At 36.8% G+C, this 15244-nt stretch overlaps 1 protein-coding gene across 1 annotated transcript in view; it reads right to left on the bottom strand.

Annotated features, from left to right (window-relative positions):
• ADAMTS6 (ADAM metallopeptidase with thrombospondin type 1 motif 6) overlaps window positions 1-15244 on the bottom strand; it is a 236695-nt gene that overhangs the window by 118011 nt on the left and 103440 nt on the right. The window contains exon 10 of the mRNA XM_080678095.1: window positions 4002-4148. Coding sequence (XP_080534221.1) covers window positions 4002-4148 — 147 coding nt within the window. The remainder of the gene's footprint in view (window positions 1-4001; window positions 4149-15244) is intronic.

The raw sequence follows: 15244 nt of genomic DNA, 5'->3' as shown, positions 1-15244 counted from the left end.
CAGATATCTAAATTAAGTAAAATGAATTAAGTTGGTATCATCTACAAGTGAAGTTTCTTACCTACTGTGTTCTCATAAGCTGCGCTACCAGTCTTCACAAAACTAAACCATACATTCCATCCTAAAATGAGTTACTTTAAGTCAGACCTTTCTTTCTTGTCCTCTGGATGAGAGGGGTGCTTGAACAAAATTGAACTTGAAGCTTTCAATATGCAAACACAGTATCAATAACGGTTTACTAAGTTATGCTCTCTTTTTCTCCATATGTAATTAGAACTTTTCGATGATATTTATGGGTTTGAGTGATGTCCCCCAAACGTGTCAGAAACATGGAAGGAGGAGAAACCCGTTTTTCTAAGCTGTTCCATGGATTCCATGTAAAAAAAGAGATCCCATCTATAAAACTGTTTTCCGTCTAAAAGATCATTGGCGTTAACCTTCAAAGTAAATACTACAGAGGAAATATGAGTGCCTTGGTCATCCTGTTCATCTTACGTCACTTTTTCTCTTGTAGCTCTACACTCACCTTTCTTCCTAGCTCACCTTCAACCGTAATGTTGCCTTTCCTTTTCAGCTTCCATCCTTTCTGTGAAAATGGATAGTCTCTATTTAATTTGTAACTATAGGAGATTTTGCTATGGATCTTTAACAGTTCAAACAATATAACAGACTTTAATTTAAATAGAGCACGTTGATTCACAGAGGCTTCAGAATTTTTAAAAACTATATGAAATTACTCTGTACTACCACTAAGTGGTGGAAAATATATGGGGGGAAAAAAAACAGAAAAAGAAAAAAAAAACTGAACTAAATGACTTCTGGCTGCCTTCCACTGCCTGGTAAGTTAGCCCAGTGTCATCAGTGAGAGTGAGTCATGATACCAGGTTCATCTTTCTCCACTTTCTAAGTCAATAAATAAATAAATAAGTCCCGCAGGCAGATAGGAAGGACACTACCTGCAAAGCCGTCGGCGAAAACATCAGAAGCTGGCATAACACGTCCATTCTAACGGAAATAGGCTCTTTATTACTTAATCAGGACGGCTTCTGGGCGATTCATGAACCACTTATTGAATCACCGAGTTTAAGAAATCTGAAAAAAAATATTGGGAGTTGGTAAACACCATCTCCTGATTGATCAGTAGCACGTAGTGTTTGACACAAGAGACTTTTTACCATATTGGCATTTAAAGGCCATGGAATGGTTTTCTGTTGAACATAGTGAATAGTGAATCTGTAAATCATAGAAAGCTCATTGTTAAAATCCACCACCTTTGGCCTATACAGTTACTAAGTAGAGAAAGGTATGCATTTTGTTGGCTGGGCTACAGTTCCTAAACAATTCATCTTTACAAATTTCTTTTTCTTGAGAGGAGAAACTGAAATAAAATGTTATGAGTCTTTTTGAGCCAACTATAAAACATAAATGTAACCTCAATCCCTGATCAAAATATCACTGGATTTTAAAAAATGTCACACATAGCTGCTAAAGCAATTAAGTCCACTGCATTAATAAAAAGGAACAAAGAAATTCAAGAAAGTTACTATTATGTCTTTGTGCTCCAGTAAACTGACCTTTTTAAAGGGCTTTGTATTTTAAAAATCTTTACTGCTTAGTCAGATTATGATCAAGGTTGTTTAGTTTATTATTAAGGGGGGGGGGGGGCAACTTTCCCCAAATTGCTACCCATTGTCTTTCATTTCTGTCTCTCACAAATGGCTTTAATTTTGTGAGTATCCCCAGGAGAATGCACAACAGAAATATTTTTATAAAATACAGGATAAATAAGCCCATTAGAACCCTGACAATACTAATCATGCTTACACATACGAAATGCAAAGAGATAATAAGGCTTAAATAATGCTCTTTGTATTAATTCTTTTAATTAATTCAATGGGACACTTTCTTGCAATTAATAAGAATTTTACATTTCTCACCAAACCAGTGGTGATTTCTTAACTGTATTTTATCAGCAATTTTGGGATTTCCTTTTGGAGTGTTTTAATAGCCTCAATGCTATTTCAACTGGGTAGGTGCTGGCAAGAAATGAAACCTGGTCCTTGTATTTAGTATGCATACAGAGACGGTCTAGCAAAGGGCTGTGCAACAGAAACAGGAAAGAGGAGCAAAAAAAAATTGTACTTGAAAAGAACAAGAGGAGGGAAGCCTTTGAAAATGCACTGAGCATGTTATATAGTTTGTCTTTCTGGTGACAGATACTAAGATTCCATTAGAAAAACATGAGCCAAGTCAAGGGAGAAATGGCAGATCTGGCTTGATTTCTGGGAAGAGCAGTTTCTGGGAAGAGCAGATTTTCAACAATGTTTAAATTTAGGTAATATGATCTCATTTAAAAAAAATCTTGAAAAATGATATTGCTAGTGCATTGTGAAAAAAATAAAAAATAAAAAACTACCAAAAGATGTCAAACAAATTCTCTGTGGTTTATGGTCTATCTTTATAGCCCTTTACCCAGTTTTGGCACCAGGCAAGCAGAGTGTTAAAATGGTCTATTATTAGGATTAAAAATTGTTAGGTTATGCAGCACTACCTTCTAAGTGAATTCCCTCAATTTCATTATTATATTAGTTAATTCAAAAGAGCCCATTTTAAGCATTTATCTTTTGATCATTGATTGAGTAAAGCACCGTATTAGGTATTTTTAAATCTCTTGTTGAGGCTTTTTAAAAAATAAGTATTTGTAAGTTTTGAGAATATAATCAGAACATTCCCAGATATGAACCAAAACTTAAACGAACTTACTAGTAGGTTATCCTACATAACCTATCTGAATTTTTTAAAATGTTACACTATCATCATGTTAATGTGAACTTTGAAGGGAAAATTTTTAAAAAGAATGTTTAAATTCTGTTTAAATAATCACCTGTGCTTTATGTATGACTCACCTTTTCACAGAGTATTTAATCTCTTCTCCCCAAGGAAAAAAAAATGGCACAAAATTATTAAAGGTAATGACAGAGCCATAGAACTTAAAACCTTGATATCATTTAAAATAGTAATATTTACCACTTGATGAATGTCTCTTAAGTCTTTTTAATACATTTTAGTATTATACATAATTATATACATAATAACCTGATGTTGTATATATTATTAACTAAACTCATTTAAGAAATGAGGATCTGAAGATTATAAAGCTGAAGTAACATGCCCAAGGTCACACAGTTAGAAAATGAGACCTAAGTCTATTAGTTCACAAAGTTCAATACTGAAGCCTGATGTGCAGGTGAAATGTGGAGAACACCTGCCTTCCTATTAGCTAATTTATATTCTTCACAGTTAAGTAACCAAACTCTTGAAATACACATTAAAAGACCAAGAAAGAAGGTCCCAAACTGTAGGAAAGATGTGTTTCTTAATAAATTTTCAAGCCTGGCCAGTGTGGCTCAGTGGTTGAGCGTCGACCTATGAACCAGGAGATCACGTGTTGATTCCAGTAGGGGTCATGCAGGAGGCAGCCGATCAAAGATTCTCTCTCTTCATTTATGTTCCTATCTCTCTCTTCCTCTCTGAAACCCATGAAAATATGTTTTAAAATAAATTTTCAAAGACAATTTTTCATTTTTATTTCCTGGGTGTTTGATTTTTTGTTGTTGTTGATTGTTACTATTAGATACTATGGCATTCTTATAGAACTCAGTTGTTTTTTTTCACCAGTAAAACGAAATGTATAATCACTGAATTAAAGTTTGAACTATGCTCTATTAAATTGTGTAACTCTACATTTTTTCTGACACTCATATCATCAACCCCACTTAAATCCTTGCTTCAGTTCCTCTAATCTATTCTGTGAGTTCTGTTTGAGTATGAAGGAAAATATTTGCCACAATGATATATTGAAGTACTTTCAGAACCGCCTGAAATATCGCTGGGCCCTATAAAAGGTACTCATTATGCAAAGTTTGAAGCACCACATATTAGGCTTCTGGCAATGGCTTACTTCTAGAGCAATTCATCATCACTCTCCAGAGATTACTTACTCTAGAAAGCTGGTGATATAGTCTCGACTGCAGGTAGACCAGGAAAAAGGATTGGTATTTGCAGTAATGTGAGCTGCCATAAGTTTTGCTGTTTCATGACCTTTCGTCCCACAAGGATTTCCAATTCCATCATGGTTCATACCAAAACTGTTTTAACAAGGAAGAAACATAAGAAACATAAAAGAAATAAGAAAAAAATAAAACAAACCCCAATATATCCTTTATTTGATCATGGATTAGTTTTATTAACACATGCCTTCCATAACAGTAGGCTAGATCCTCTAAGGAAATATAGGCTCAAAGTTAAAGAGACTAACAAATAAGTCAATGATATAATATATTTCCAAATCTCTTTAAATTTATCATATAATCTCAAATGTTATCTCTTCTTGAACAAATACAGAATATGTATTAATTCTCACTTTATAGATGAGAAAAACAAATTTAGTAAAAATACAAGACCTATTAATGATCACATAGTGTTGGAATTGTTAGCAGAACCTGCCTTTTAAGATGCTAGAGTTCATACTACTTCACAATGAATCAGAAGGGAATTATAAAAAGATGGTTTTGATCCATTGAGTCCTAGGTTATAGGCCAAACACAAAGTCCTTTTTCTTACTAATATAAATAAAAGAGAATTAAATACATAGACAATATGTTTGTATGTGTTTTCAAAACACATTTTGAAAAGTCTTGACATATTGAATGATTGTGGAGATAAAGTTTTTCTTTATTAACATCTCCCCTTTATTTTTTAAAGCTTTTGTTTGTTTGTTTGTTTTTGGTGTACTATGGCCATGTTTAGTGCCATCAATGTGATTTTAAAATATTTTTAATAATACACCAAAATTTTTCTGTAAAGGATACATACCCACTACATCTAAATAAATTTTAGCCTTTCATCACAAGTAGCCACAAGTTCAGGTTGAGTATTACTTAAAAAAATATATATATATATCTCCATTGTGACATTCTACTAAATGATGTGTTCAAGGAAATAAATGATTTGTGTGACAAAAGTATAAAATAGATGAGGATAGTTGCTAGAGAAAAAAATTGGACAGCTAGTTGAGAAGACAATTAATTAAAGTAAATATTAATACATTTGGCAGTGTAGAGACATTGAAGATTTGTAAGAACAGCTGATGATTTCTGAGTAGGAGAATAAGGACTTGATCTGTATTTTAGACAGGTCATTATAGTAATTTTGCGCTAGAGACATTGGAGTGGGAAGAGAATGGATCCAGGGGGAGCAGATGGAAGGTCATTATCAATAGGAAAATGATGTGGGTATGAATTAGGGCACTGGATGGAGAAGTGGGATTAGATTAGAGACATGCACAGAATGAATTGGCCTTTATAAATACAATATAAAGAGCTATAATGAGGACATATAATATGTTCATACATGGGGGGCAAAAAGGAGTAACTAGTATTTCAGGCAGAGGAACTAACATAAGCAAAGGAAGAGAAGTGTATGAAAATGTCCAGAAACCCATGTTAAAATACCAAATAACTTTCCAAGAACAAAAATATTTCATTTTCCCACTTGACATCAACATACTGGAATCAACCTATTTGAATGCTCTTGGAAGGACATGATGGTGGAATTTACAATTAGTTGAATTAGACATATATTCTGTCAAAACCATCAGCTACAACTTTACATAAAAGGCTCCTTTGTTCAAATTCTTAATTCAATAAACTTAATATTCTATATTTCTCTGAAAGGTTGGTGCTACTGTATGAGTACTACTATAATTCTTGTCAAATGATAATAGCTTTAAAATATGGTTTCCTTTTAGCAGCAGTCTCTTAAATATCCCGCAGTCATGCTAAGATAGGTGTAGGCAGGCACAGATGGTTTTAAGAAAGTCATTTTCGAGATCTTCAACTTCCTTATGTACTCTATTCTTTTAAAAAATCAAGTTTCTTCTTTTGAAATTAAATTTCTTCCACTTACAAAAGAAAAACTTATCTTTCACCCACCCACAATTTTACAACAGTTCATAGCCTTGGAGTATAAAACTATGGATAGGCATCAAGAAAAGAGAAAACATTTGGTGTCAGCTTTGAGAAAGAGAATCAGGTTGTTTCTTGCTTTCATCAAATTTATAGGAGGATATAATCAAATTAACAGCTGATGGGTTGTAAAAATTTTTTCATGACAGATCACCATGGTTATGTTTTGACAAATAATTCAAAAGAAGTTCAATGAATTGATTGATATTTCTATAATAAACTCCTTTCATCTCATCTACTTACTTATGTAAACAAAGCATTCATCATCTACAGAAACAAAATAAAGAAACTGAACTAATGCTGAAATCCTACCTTATTTTATTTTATTTATTTATTTATTTTTTATTCATTTCAGAGAGGAAGGGAGAGGGAGAGAGAGATAGAAACATCAAAGATGAGAGAGAATCATTGATTGGCTGCCTCCTGCACACCCCCTACTGGGGATCGAGCCCACAAACTGGGCATGTGCCCTTGACTGGAATTGAACCCGAGACCCGTCAGTCCCCAGGCTAACGCTCTATCCACTGAGCCAAACCAGCTAGGGCCTACCTTATTTTATAGGAATACAAAGATAAATGCAATAATTTAAAAATACATCTAATTAAAGATACATCTCATAAAAACTTTGCTTTTATATTTTATTTGCTTTTATATTTTATTATTTTTTAAATCTGTAATGTGGATATGCTCCTCTGATCAATCATTAACTAATAATGATTGCTATTTAAAAAAAATAATCCAGGAAAAAATTCTTTATGATTATAGGAAATTTTTAATGTAATTGCTATATAGATATATTTTTATATGGAGATATTTTATAAAATTAAACATACTTTTAAGCATAAAATATATGTTTAAATATATTGAAAATATAAAATATATATTAGGGTAGTAGCCTGGGAGGGAGAGAAGAAGCAAATATACTGAGTTAAAGGGGAAAAATGATTAAGATTTTAACTATAAAATAAGAATGGGTTTGTGTATTTTTTTAAAGGCATACGATAGTTTCCAAATTGCTATGGCATTCAGATTCAATTGGATATTTTTAAAAAACATATATAACAATTTTATTTTCATATGCTAATATATACAGTATTCCAGAAATTCTATCTTTTGTAGTTACTTAGAAAAAAATAAAAGTTTTTAAACATCAGCTGAAAAATACACAATAGGGTACATAGTTTTAAAAAATTCAGAAGTATAAGAGAGAAAAGGTTTTTTTTCCTCTCCTGAGGAAACTATTGAAGAGTTTGGAAAGAAAAAAAGTGAAACTCATTAGTGATAAGAGAGACTAAATAAGAGGCCACTTTAAAACCATCATACTGACAAATATTAGAATGTTACCTAATTACTAAGTGTTGGGAGTAATGTAGAGAAACTGGGATCTTAGTTCACAATATTTGTAATGTGGTCAGAGCAGCTGTTCCAGAGAGCAATTCAGCAGTACTTAGTCAGATTAAATAGGCAGATACATTATGACTCAGAAATCCTATTCTTGGATATATATCCCAGAAATATTCCCAAGGAGAATATGCAGAAAGATATTCATGACAGGATTATTTATGATAGCAAGGAAATAAAGACAATCTAGGTGTCTGTCATTAGGGAATGGATAAGTAAACTTTGGCAGATGCATATTATGGAATACTAAACAGAACTTGGAGTCAGCAAACAAGATAGATGTCTACACATAAATATGGGTGGACCTTAAAAATAGTGAAAAATTAAGAAAAAGAACAATGTCTATCCACTATATCAAACATGTAAACAAAAATTGCATACACACTTTCATATACTAGGTCAAGGAATTGTTCCAAATTAAAGACTAAAGAGATATAACTAAATGCAATGAAAACTGGATTGGAGGAGAAGGAAGGGGAGTTATAAAGAACATTTCTGGGACAACTGATAAAATTTGAATATGATTGTATATTGATGATAGAAGTATATCAATGTTAAATTTTCTAATTTGACATTGATATTATATACTATCCTATATAATAAAGATGTAATATAGTATCCTATATAATAAAGATGTAATATGCAAACGGTCGTTACACTGTGAAGCATAACGACCGACCGCATAATGACTGAATCGCGGATCAGCAGGAGGGTGGGCAGCGAGCTACAAGTGGGTGGTGGAGAGCTACAGGAGGGGGCAGGGCAGCAAGCTATGGGGGCGGGAGGGAGAGCTACTGGAGGGCGGCAGCGAACTACTGGCGAGCTACTGGCGCACGGATTTGTGCGCAGGGCTATTAGTGGTTATATAAGAGATTATCTTTTCTCCTTAGGAAATAGATGATGAAATATTTGGGGATAAGGGAAATGTCTACAACTTACTCTCAAATACCTAAGGAAAAAATTCATGTACATATACAGAAAGAGATAAAGCAAATATTGCAAAATACAACTTACTCTCAAATACCTAAGGAAAAAATTCATGTACATATACAGAAAGAGATAAAGCAAATATTGCAAAATATTAACAACTGAATCTGAGTGAAGGACACATGGAAAGGCTTTTTATTATATCAATATTTCTATAAGTTTGAAATCATTTCAAACTTAAAAAGCTAAAAATGAATACATACATGTACAAAACAACCTGCAATATTTTACAAGGATATATATGTACTCAAATATACGTATCAAAATTGTTAGAGTAGTTATCTATGGGGGAAAACAAATGGCAGTGGTAATGGAAATATAGAAATAGAGCAGAAGGGTCCTTCCTGGGACTGATAATGATATTGTGCCAAGAACTAAGGTTGGTGCCAAAACCGGTTTGGCTCAGTGGATAGAGCGTCAGCCTGCGGACTGAAAGGTCCCAGGTTCGATTCCGGTCAAGGGCATGTAACTTGGTTGCGGGCACATCCCCAATAGGAGGCATGCAGGAGGCAGCTGATCGATGTTTCTCTCTCATCGATGTTTCTGACTATCTATCCCTCTTCCTTCCTCTCTGTAAAAAATCAATAAAATATATTTAAAAAAAAAAAAAAAAAGAACTAAGGTTGGCTGGCTGGATAGATGGACGGATGGATAGGTAGGTAGGTAGGTAGGTAGGTAGATAGACAGACAGATGTAAAATAAAGTCTGCTCTTTAGTTTCAAAAATACTGTGTTTTTTTAAAGAACAGAACAAGAGAGAGAGTTTAGTAAACCTGGGGCCCACCCTGATGAGTGAACAGTAGTAACAAGAGAACACTCCCATGGTTGGTTTTATGTGTTTAATAAAACATTTCAGATTACATAAAAGTAATTTCTCATTTGTGGAGGGTTTTAGGACCAGAGAGAGAGAGAAAGGTGAGGGGGGAGGTTAAGAGAGACAGCCTTCTGTGGGCCTCTTGTGCTTCCCACATTATGCTGGGTATACCAAGTCTGCAAGGCTTGCTCTTTACCCAGGCTACGTTTCAGGATAACTTTAAGAAATGAGGTAACATCACCCCCTGGATAAAGAGCAGAATTACTTACTAAAGTAGTTACCCTTATCTGCGGTTTCAGTAATCCGCGGTCAACCACAATCCAAAAACCTATATATATAAAAGCCTAAGCGACTGGATGAGCAGAAGACTGGATGACAGGCCAGCAGCTTTGACATGCACTGACCACCAGGGGGCAGACGCTCAACACAGGAGTGCCGCTCAGCTGACAGAAGGCCCCCAGACTCCTCCGGGCTGACGGCTGGTGAGTGTAGCTGTGGCTGCATGAGCCTCTCTCATGGACACTCCCCCTGTGCACCCAGGCTGAGCTGGCAGGCTGGCCGGGATGAGCAGGAGTGGCACCCAGCCCGTGCCAGAAACCAATCATTCTCCCACTAATAGAAAGATGTGGACAGGAAACTGGGAAGGCTGGTCAACAACCTTAAATGTTTTAATCACTCACTGTTTAGTTGAAACATTGTTAGCTGAAGCAGCCTCCACCTCTTTTTCTCCTATGTAAATTTCTGTTTTTGGAATTTCCTGCCTAAAGGTTATGGGCGTATCCCATAGTCTCAATAAAAGGGATTGCAAGGCCAGAGCAAGGGGTAGTCCTCCCACTAGAGTTGGGCTCCCGCCTGGCCCCCAATATTCCCAAATTAATACTTTCCCAAGTCTCTCTTCATTTGTGTGCGGCCTTCTCCAGAAACCAGACCCTGAGTGGGCCCTGAACCACGCGGGATGTGAAAGGGGTTCCCACATCTGGCGCCCAACGTGGGGCTTCTGGAAGAGAAGGTATTTTTCGCCTAAGAGCGAAGGAAGGAAAAAAATTACACCGAGAAAAGGTGTGGAAATTCACCAGAAAACGGTGAGGGAAATTCACCGGAAAAAGGTGAGGAAAATTCACCGCACGCAAAGCCCACGGACTAGCTGCAGAGTCTCGATCTGTAAGTAGGGTGGGAACGTCTTTTTCAGCCAGGCTAATGGGGAAGAATTAGGTTATAAAATAATGTGGCTTCTTGTTCAAATAAAAATCTTAATTGGTATTTGGAATTTAAAATCTGTAATAAGAAATGAAACTCCACTGCTAAAACCACCTCTGGTGCGGAGAAATTCAAAGATGGCAGGAGAGGGCAGGGATATCCGCTCTCCCACAATGAGATTACTTAAGGTTAAAAATTATAAAAGAACTCACAGGGAAATGCAAATCTTGGCCAAATTGGGTGCTAGTTACTACTTCAGAAAGCGAAAAAGAAAGAAAAAACTTAAGATCTGTCTATCTTTTAAGTATGAAAAGAAATTCGGCCAGATCTGTTGCTGAAACTTCCCCAGAAGTAAGCAGGATGTGGGGGAAGGGAGACACGTGGAGATCCAATATGGAAGCCCACTCTCCCAGTATGCTAATTTAAAGTTTCCTTTCTCGCCATGAAGAAGTCTTAAAAATTTAGAAATGTGTCTGAAATTTCTGTGCTTGTGGGGAGAGAACCTAGCTATAAGACAGAATGCGCGCATGGTCCGATTTCGGACATTTAGATTGTCTTCAGCTGGAATCTCTCTGCAAAAGCTATAGAAAATGAGAAACCCAGAACTGGTTCTTTTTCCTAAGAAAAATGGTGAAAAAGTCTTCTCGAAAGAAATTCAAGCTAATTCCAGCAACAGTAGTTTTTCAAATGCTAATGAACCTTGTTAAAAATTAACTTTTAAGGCCTACGAGAAAATAAGTAAATTTGTCTCTGTTATAGAATTTATCCAAAGTGAATGCTTGAAAATAATTATAATTGACTCTAGAATCTCAAAGAAATTGTTGAAATATAGATAAATAATGTATTAATTATAAAGAGCTAAGTAGCCCAGGTAACTGGCTAAGCCCTTTGTTAATGGAGGAAGGGGTAGACGCCCTTCCCCCAGCAGACAGGTAATCTAGTTTCCTGCCAGGAACCATCTTTGAAAAATGTGGTAATTTACATTAGAATAAACCAAACCGGTTTTACAGAGCTACTGGCAAATAAAAAGTAAAGTTTAAATTTGCCTCATAAAAAACCTAGAGGACAGAATTGAATCTATTAATTGATTATGTCTTGTATTTTTCTTAAAAATGTAAAGTGTTATTAATCTAGGAAATACTAAATATATTTGACTTGCCAGCTTTAAAAGTTCAAAGTGCAAATTAAATTGGGAGAAATTATATAGTTGTGGTAATTAAATGTCTAAAGTATAAGAACTTATTTTTGAGAAAATAAAATGTGTTTTCTGTAATAATTAGGAATTCAAAATAAGTTGCTTATTATTGGTCTAATTAAAAAGAGGATTAATTCAAATTTTTCTATGCAAAAACTAGTTTAAAATCTAATTGATATCTTAAGATAATTATAAAAAGTATTATAATCTTTAAATCATATATGGATATATATTGATTGTTTTTTTCCATGTTAAAATTTCAAGGCTTTAACAGAGATGATTCTTGGAAAGCTCCAAGGGCCCGGAGTAATACAGAAAATTTGTTCTCTCTTCTTAAAGGAAATATTTTTGAAATTTAAACGATTGATACTTGAAATCACATGGAAAGCTTTATCAAATATAAATTAATAAATATATTTTACTTTTAGATGTTATAAAGGTTTTGGCCTTTAAAGTAGGGGACTATCACTACTTGCTCCTGGGAGAGGTGCAAAAAATGTAACTAGACCTGGTCTATACAAAGAAAAATTGACAGCCAGTTTGAAATTGAATTGCCATGGCCTACAGCAAAGAATATCCTTACATGATATTATTCTACAATGTCGTCATAATTTTTGATATTTTACAACAGCATGTTGTACAATTATCCCAAACAAACTTACAAACTAATTCTTTGAATGATTGGCAGTAATATAAAGGACACGAAAGGATTTAATCCCTTCCAGAAAGGAATTGAGGCCTCCCTGGGAAGGCACTTGAGCATTCTATACTGGCCTTTTTGACAAGAGGGACCCTCCCACAGCTGTTGCCTGAACTTTCTGTTTATGCTGAGGTTGAAGCCTCGTGATGGCTGGTACCATGGATCTGTCTCTGTCCCAATGGCATGAGCTGGGCCCTCTCTGGAGAAGAAACCTGAGTTCCCCAAGATATGTGATCAGTGCCAGGGCCCCGCCAGCAGGCGAGGGGATCCCAAGGCAGGTGCTGGGCGTGGAGGCCACAGGGGCATAGGCTACCTAGGAGACAGAACTGAACCTCACATCACCCTGCTTGGCCCTGGAGGATGGCTGGTTAGCCAATGACGGGTAAGACTCCTCAAGGGAGGGGCAACCTAAGACAGGCACAGTCGCAGGGGGCCATCAGGAGAGAACTTGGGGATCAACAGAGGTGGGGCACAGTCCCTCACCCCCCCAGCCTTGCAGGGGCTTGAATCCTCGCCCCTTCTGAGGGACGTCTCCTGCCCCCAGGGCTGCTTCGCGCTTTTCATGCCCAGCTCAGATCGGGACCCAGGGAACAGAAAGAGACTTGGACCAGCTCAGATTGGGACCCAGGCAACAGACTGAGACTTGGCCAACAGCAGCTGCCCTATATCTAAATCCAGCCTAGCACCAGGAATGCTCAAAGCCTACTCAAGGATGCAAATAATCCTTTCCATTAATATTTACAGGGTAAAATAAGATCATTGTTAGAGTATTAAATTTGACAGGAAAATAGTAGTCAAGTTTTCAGATTAATTTAAATTGGCTAATTGAAATAAGTGAATATTCAAGAAAATTTAATTGTACTGGACAAAAAGCTGTTCCTAAACTATTAACTAAAATTTCTATTGGTAGTTTCTCTCATGGTAAATTTGTTTAACATGCAAAGAACCTAAAGCAGTCATATTTTTGTGTAAAAAAATTAAAATTTAAAGTTATCAAGACTGCATTATAAAATTTCCAAAAGCCTCCATTAATCAAAAAAAGGGGGGATAGTGGAAAAATAGCATGTAAGGAAAAATATTCTGTAAGTAAATTACATCTAGAAAATTTTTACTTTAAAAAAATTTAATTTTCATTTGTAATGCTAACAGTGAGACACCAATGAAAAACATATGGTATCAAATAGGCCAAAAGGAAAATCGTCTGGGCAACAAATAAAAAGGATCCCAAGTAAAATTTATAGAAAAGATTCCTTTATTAACTTTTGGTCGAGAATATGTTTGTATATTTTCAGAAAACAACTCCAAGACCATGTGGACTCCTGCAACAGAGAGGAATTGTGACAAGTCTGCTCCAACCATGAAGACAAGAGGAGAAACAGTCCAGAGATGGAAGACGCTGACGACGCCTTGCCATACTAGCAGTCAGCAGCTGTGCGACGCTGCAGGTTGCCTAGGACCAAACCAGAGAGGGTCGGACCTGGCATTACCACCATTTGTCCACCATCCAGATATCATTGCTGACATGCACACATAAGGAACTGTTTGACACTGAAACTGGGACTCAGAACTGTTGGACATTGAAACTGGGACTCAGAACTGTTGGACACTGAAATTGGGACTCAAACATTTTTGTTCTTATGTGTTTATTTCTGGTCTGCAGATGCAAGATTTTTTTTTAAGGAAAGAAATGGGGGAGATGCCGGAAACCAATCATTCTCCCACTAATAGAAAGATGTGGACAGGAAACTGGGAAGGCTGGTCAACAACCTTAAATGTTTTAATCACTCACTGTTTAGTTGAAACATTGTTAGCTGAAGCAGCCTCCACCTCTGTTTCTCCTATGTAAATTTCTGTTATTGAAATTTCCTGCATAAAGGTTATGGGCGTATCCCATAGTCTCAATAAAAGGGATTGCAAGGCCAGAGCAAGGGGTAGTCCTCCCACTAGAGTTGGGCTCCCGCCTGGCCCCCAATATTCCCAAATTAATACTTTCCCAAGTCTCTCTTCATTTGTGTGCGGCCTTCTCCAGAACCCGGACCCTGAGTGGGCCCTGAACCACGCGGGACGTGAAAGGTGTTCCCATAAGCCCGGTCTTGGGCTCCTCCCCGAGCACTTGCCACTTAGCGCACTACTTCTTGCTGTGCAGGATCAACACGGACAGCGGGCTGGAGCCTGATGAACTGGCAGGTAAGGCCGGGCTGCAGTGGCACAGAAGTCCACTGATCCCTGCAGGCCAGCCCGAGGGACCCCAGCGGTGCACGAATCCGTGCACTGGGCCTCTAGTATTAAATAAAAAATTTCAGCAAAAAACAATTTGTAAGTTTCGCCCTGACCGGTTTGGCTCAGTGGATAGAGCGTCGGCCTGCAGACTGAAAGGTCCCAGGTTCGATTCCGGTCAAGGGCATGTACCTTGGTTGCGAGCACATCCCCAGTGGGAGGTGTGCAAGAGGCAGCTGATTGATGTTTCTCTCCCATCAATGTTTCTAACTCTCTATCCCTCTCTCTTCCTCTCTGTGGAAAATCAATAAAATATATTTTTTAAAAAAAACAACAATTCGTAAGTTTCAAACTGGATGCTGTTCTGAGTACTGTGGTGAAATCTTGCACCATCTGCTCTGTCCCACCCTGGACATGAATAATCCCTTTGTCCATCGTATCCACTCTGTATATGCTACCCACCAATTAACCACTTAATAGCCATCTTGGCTATCAGCCTAGCAGTTTTGCTTTTGTTTTAATTCATGAATGAGAGTTAGATGTTCTTAAAGTAATTGATCAAGAGTTGGAAAATCAGCCCTAAACGGTTTGGCTTAGTAGATAGAGCATCAACCTGCAGACTGAAGGGTCCCGGTTCAATTCCAGTCAATGGCACATGCCTGGATTGCGGGCTCAATTCCCGTGTGGGGTGTGCACGAGGCAGCCGAC

Source organism: Plecotus auritus (assembly GCF_963455305.1).
Source record: "Plecotus auritus genome assembly, chromosome: 7".
Classification (NCBI taxonomy): domain Eukaryota; kingdom Metazoa; phylum Chordata; class Mammalia; order Chiroptera; family Vespertilionidae; genus Plecotus; species Plecotus auritus.
The sequence above is the reverse complement of the archived record's forward strand: the minus strand, read 5'-3'. Positions and strand labels throughout refer to the sequence as shown.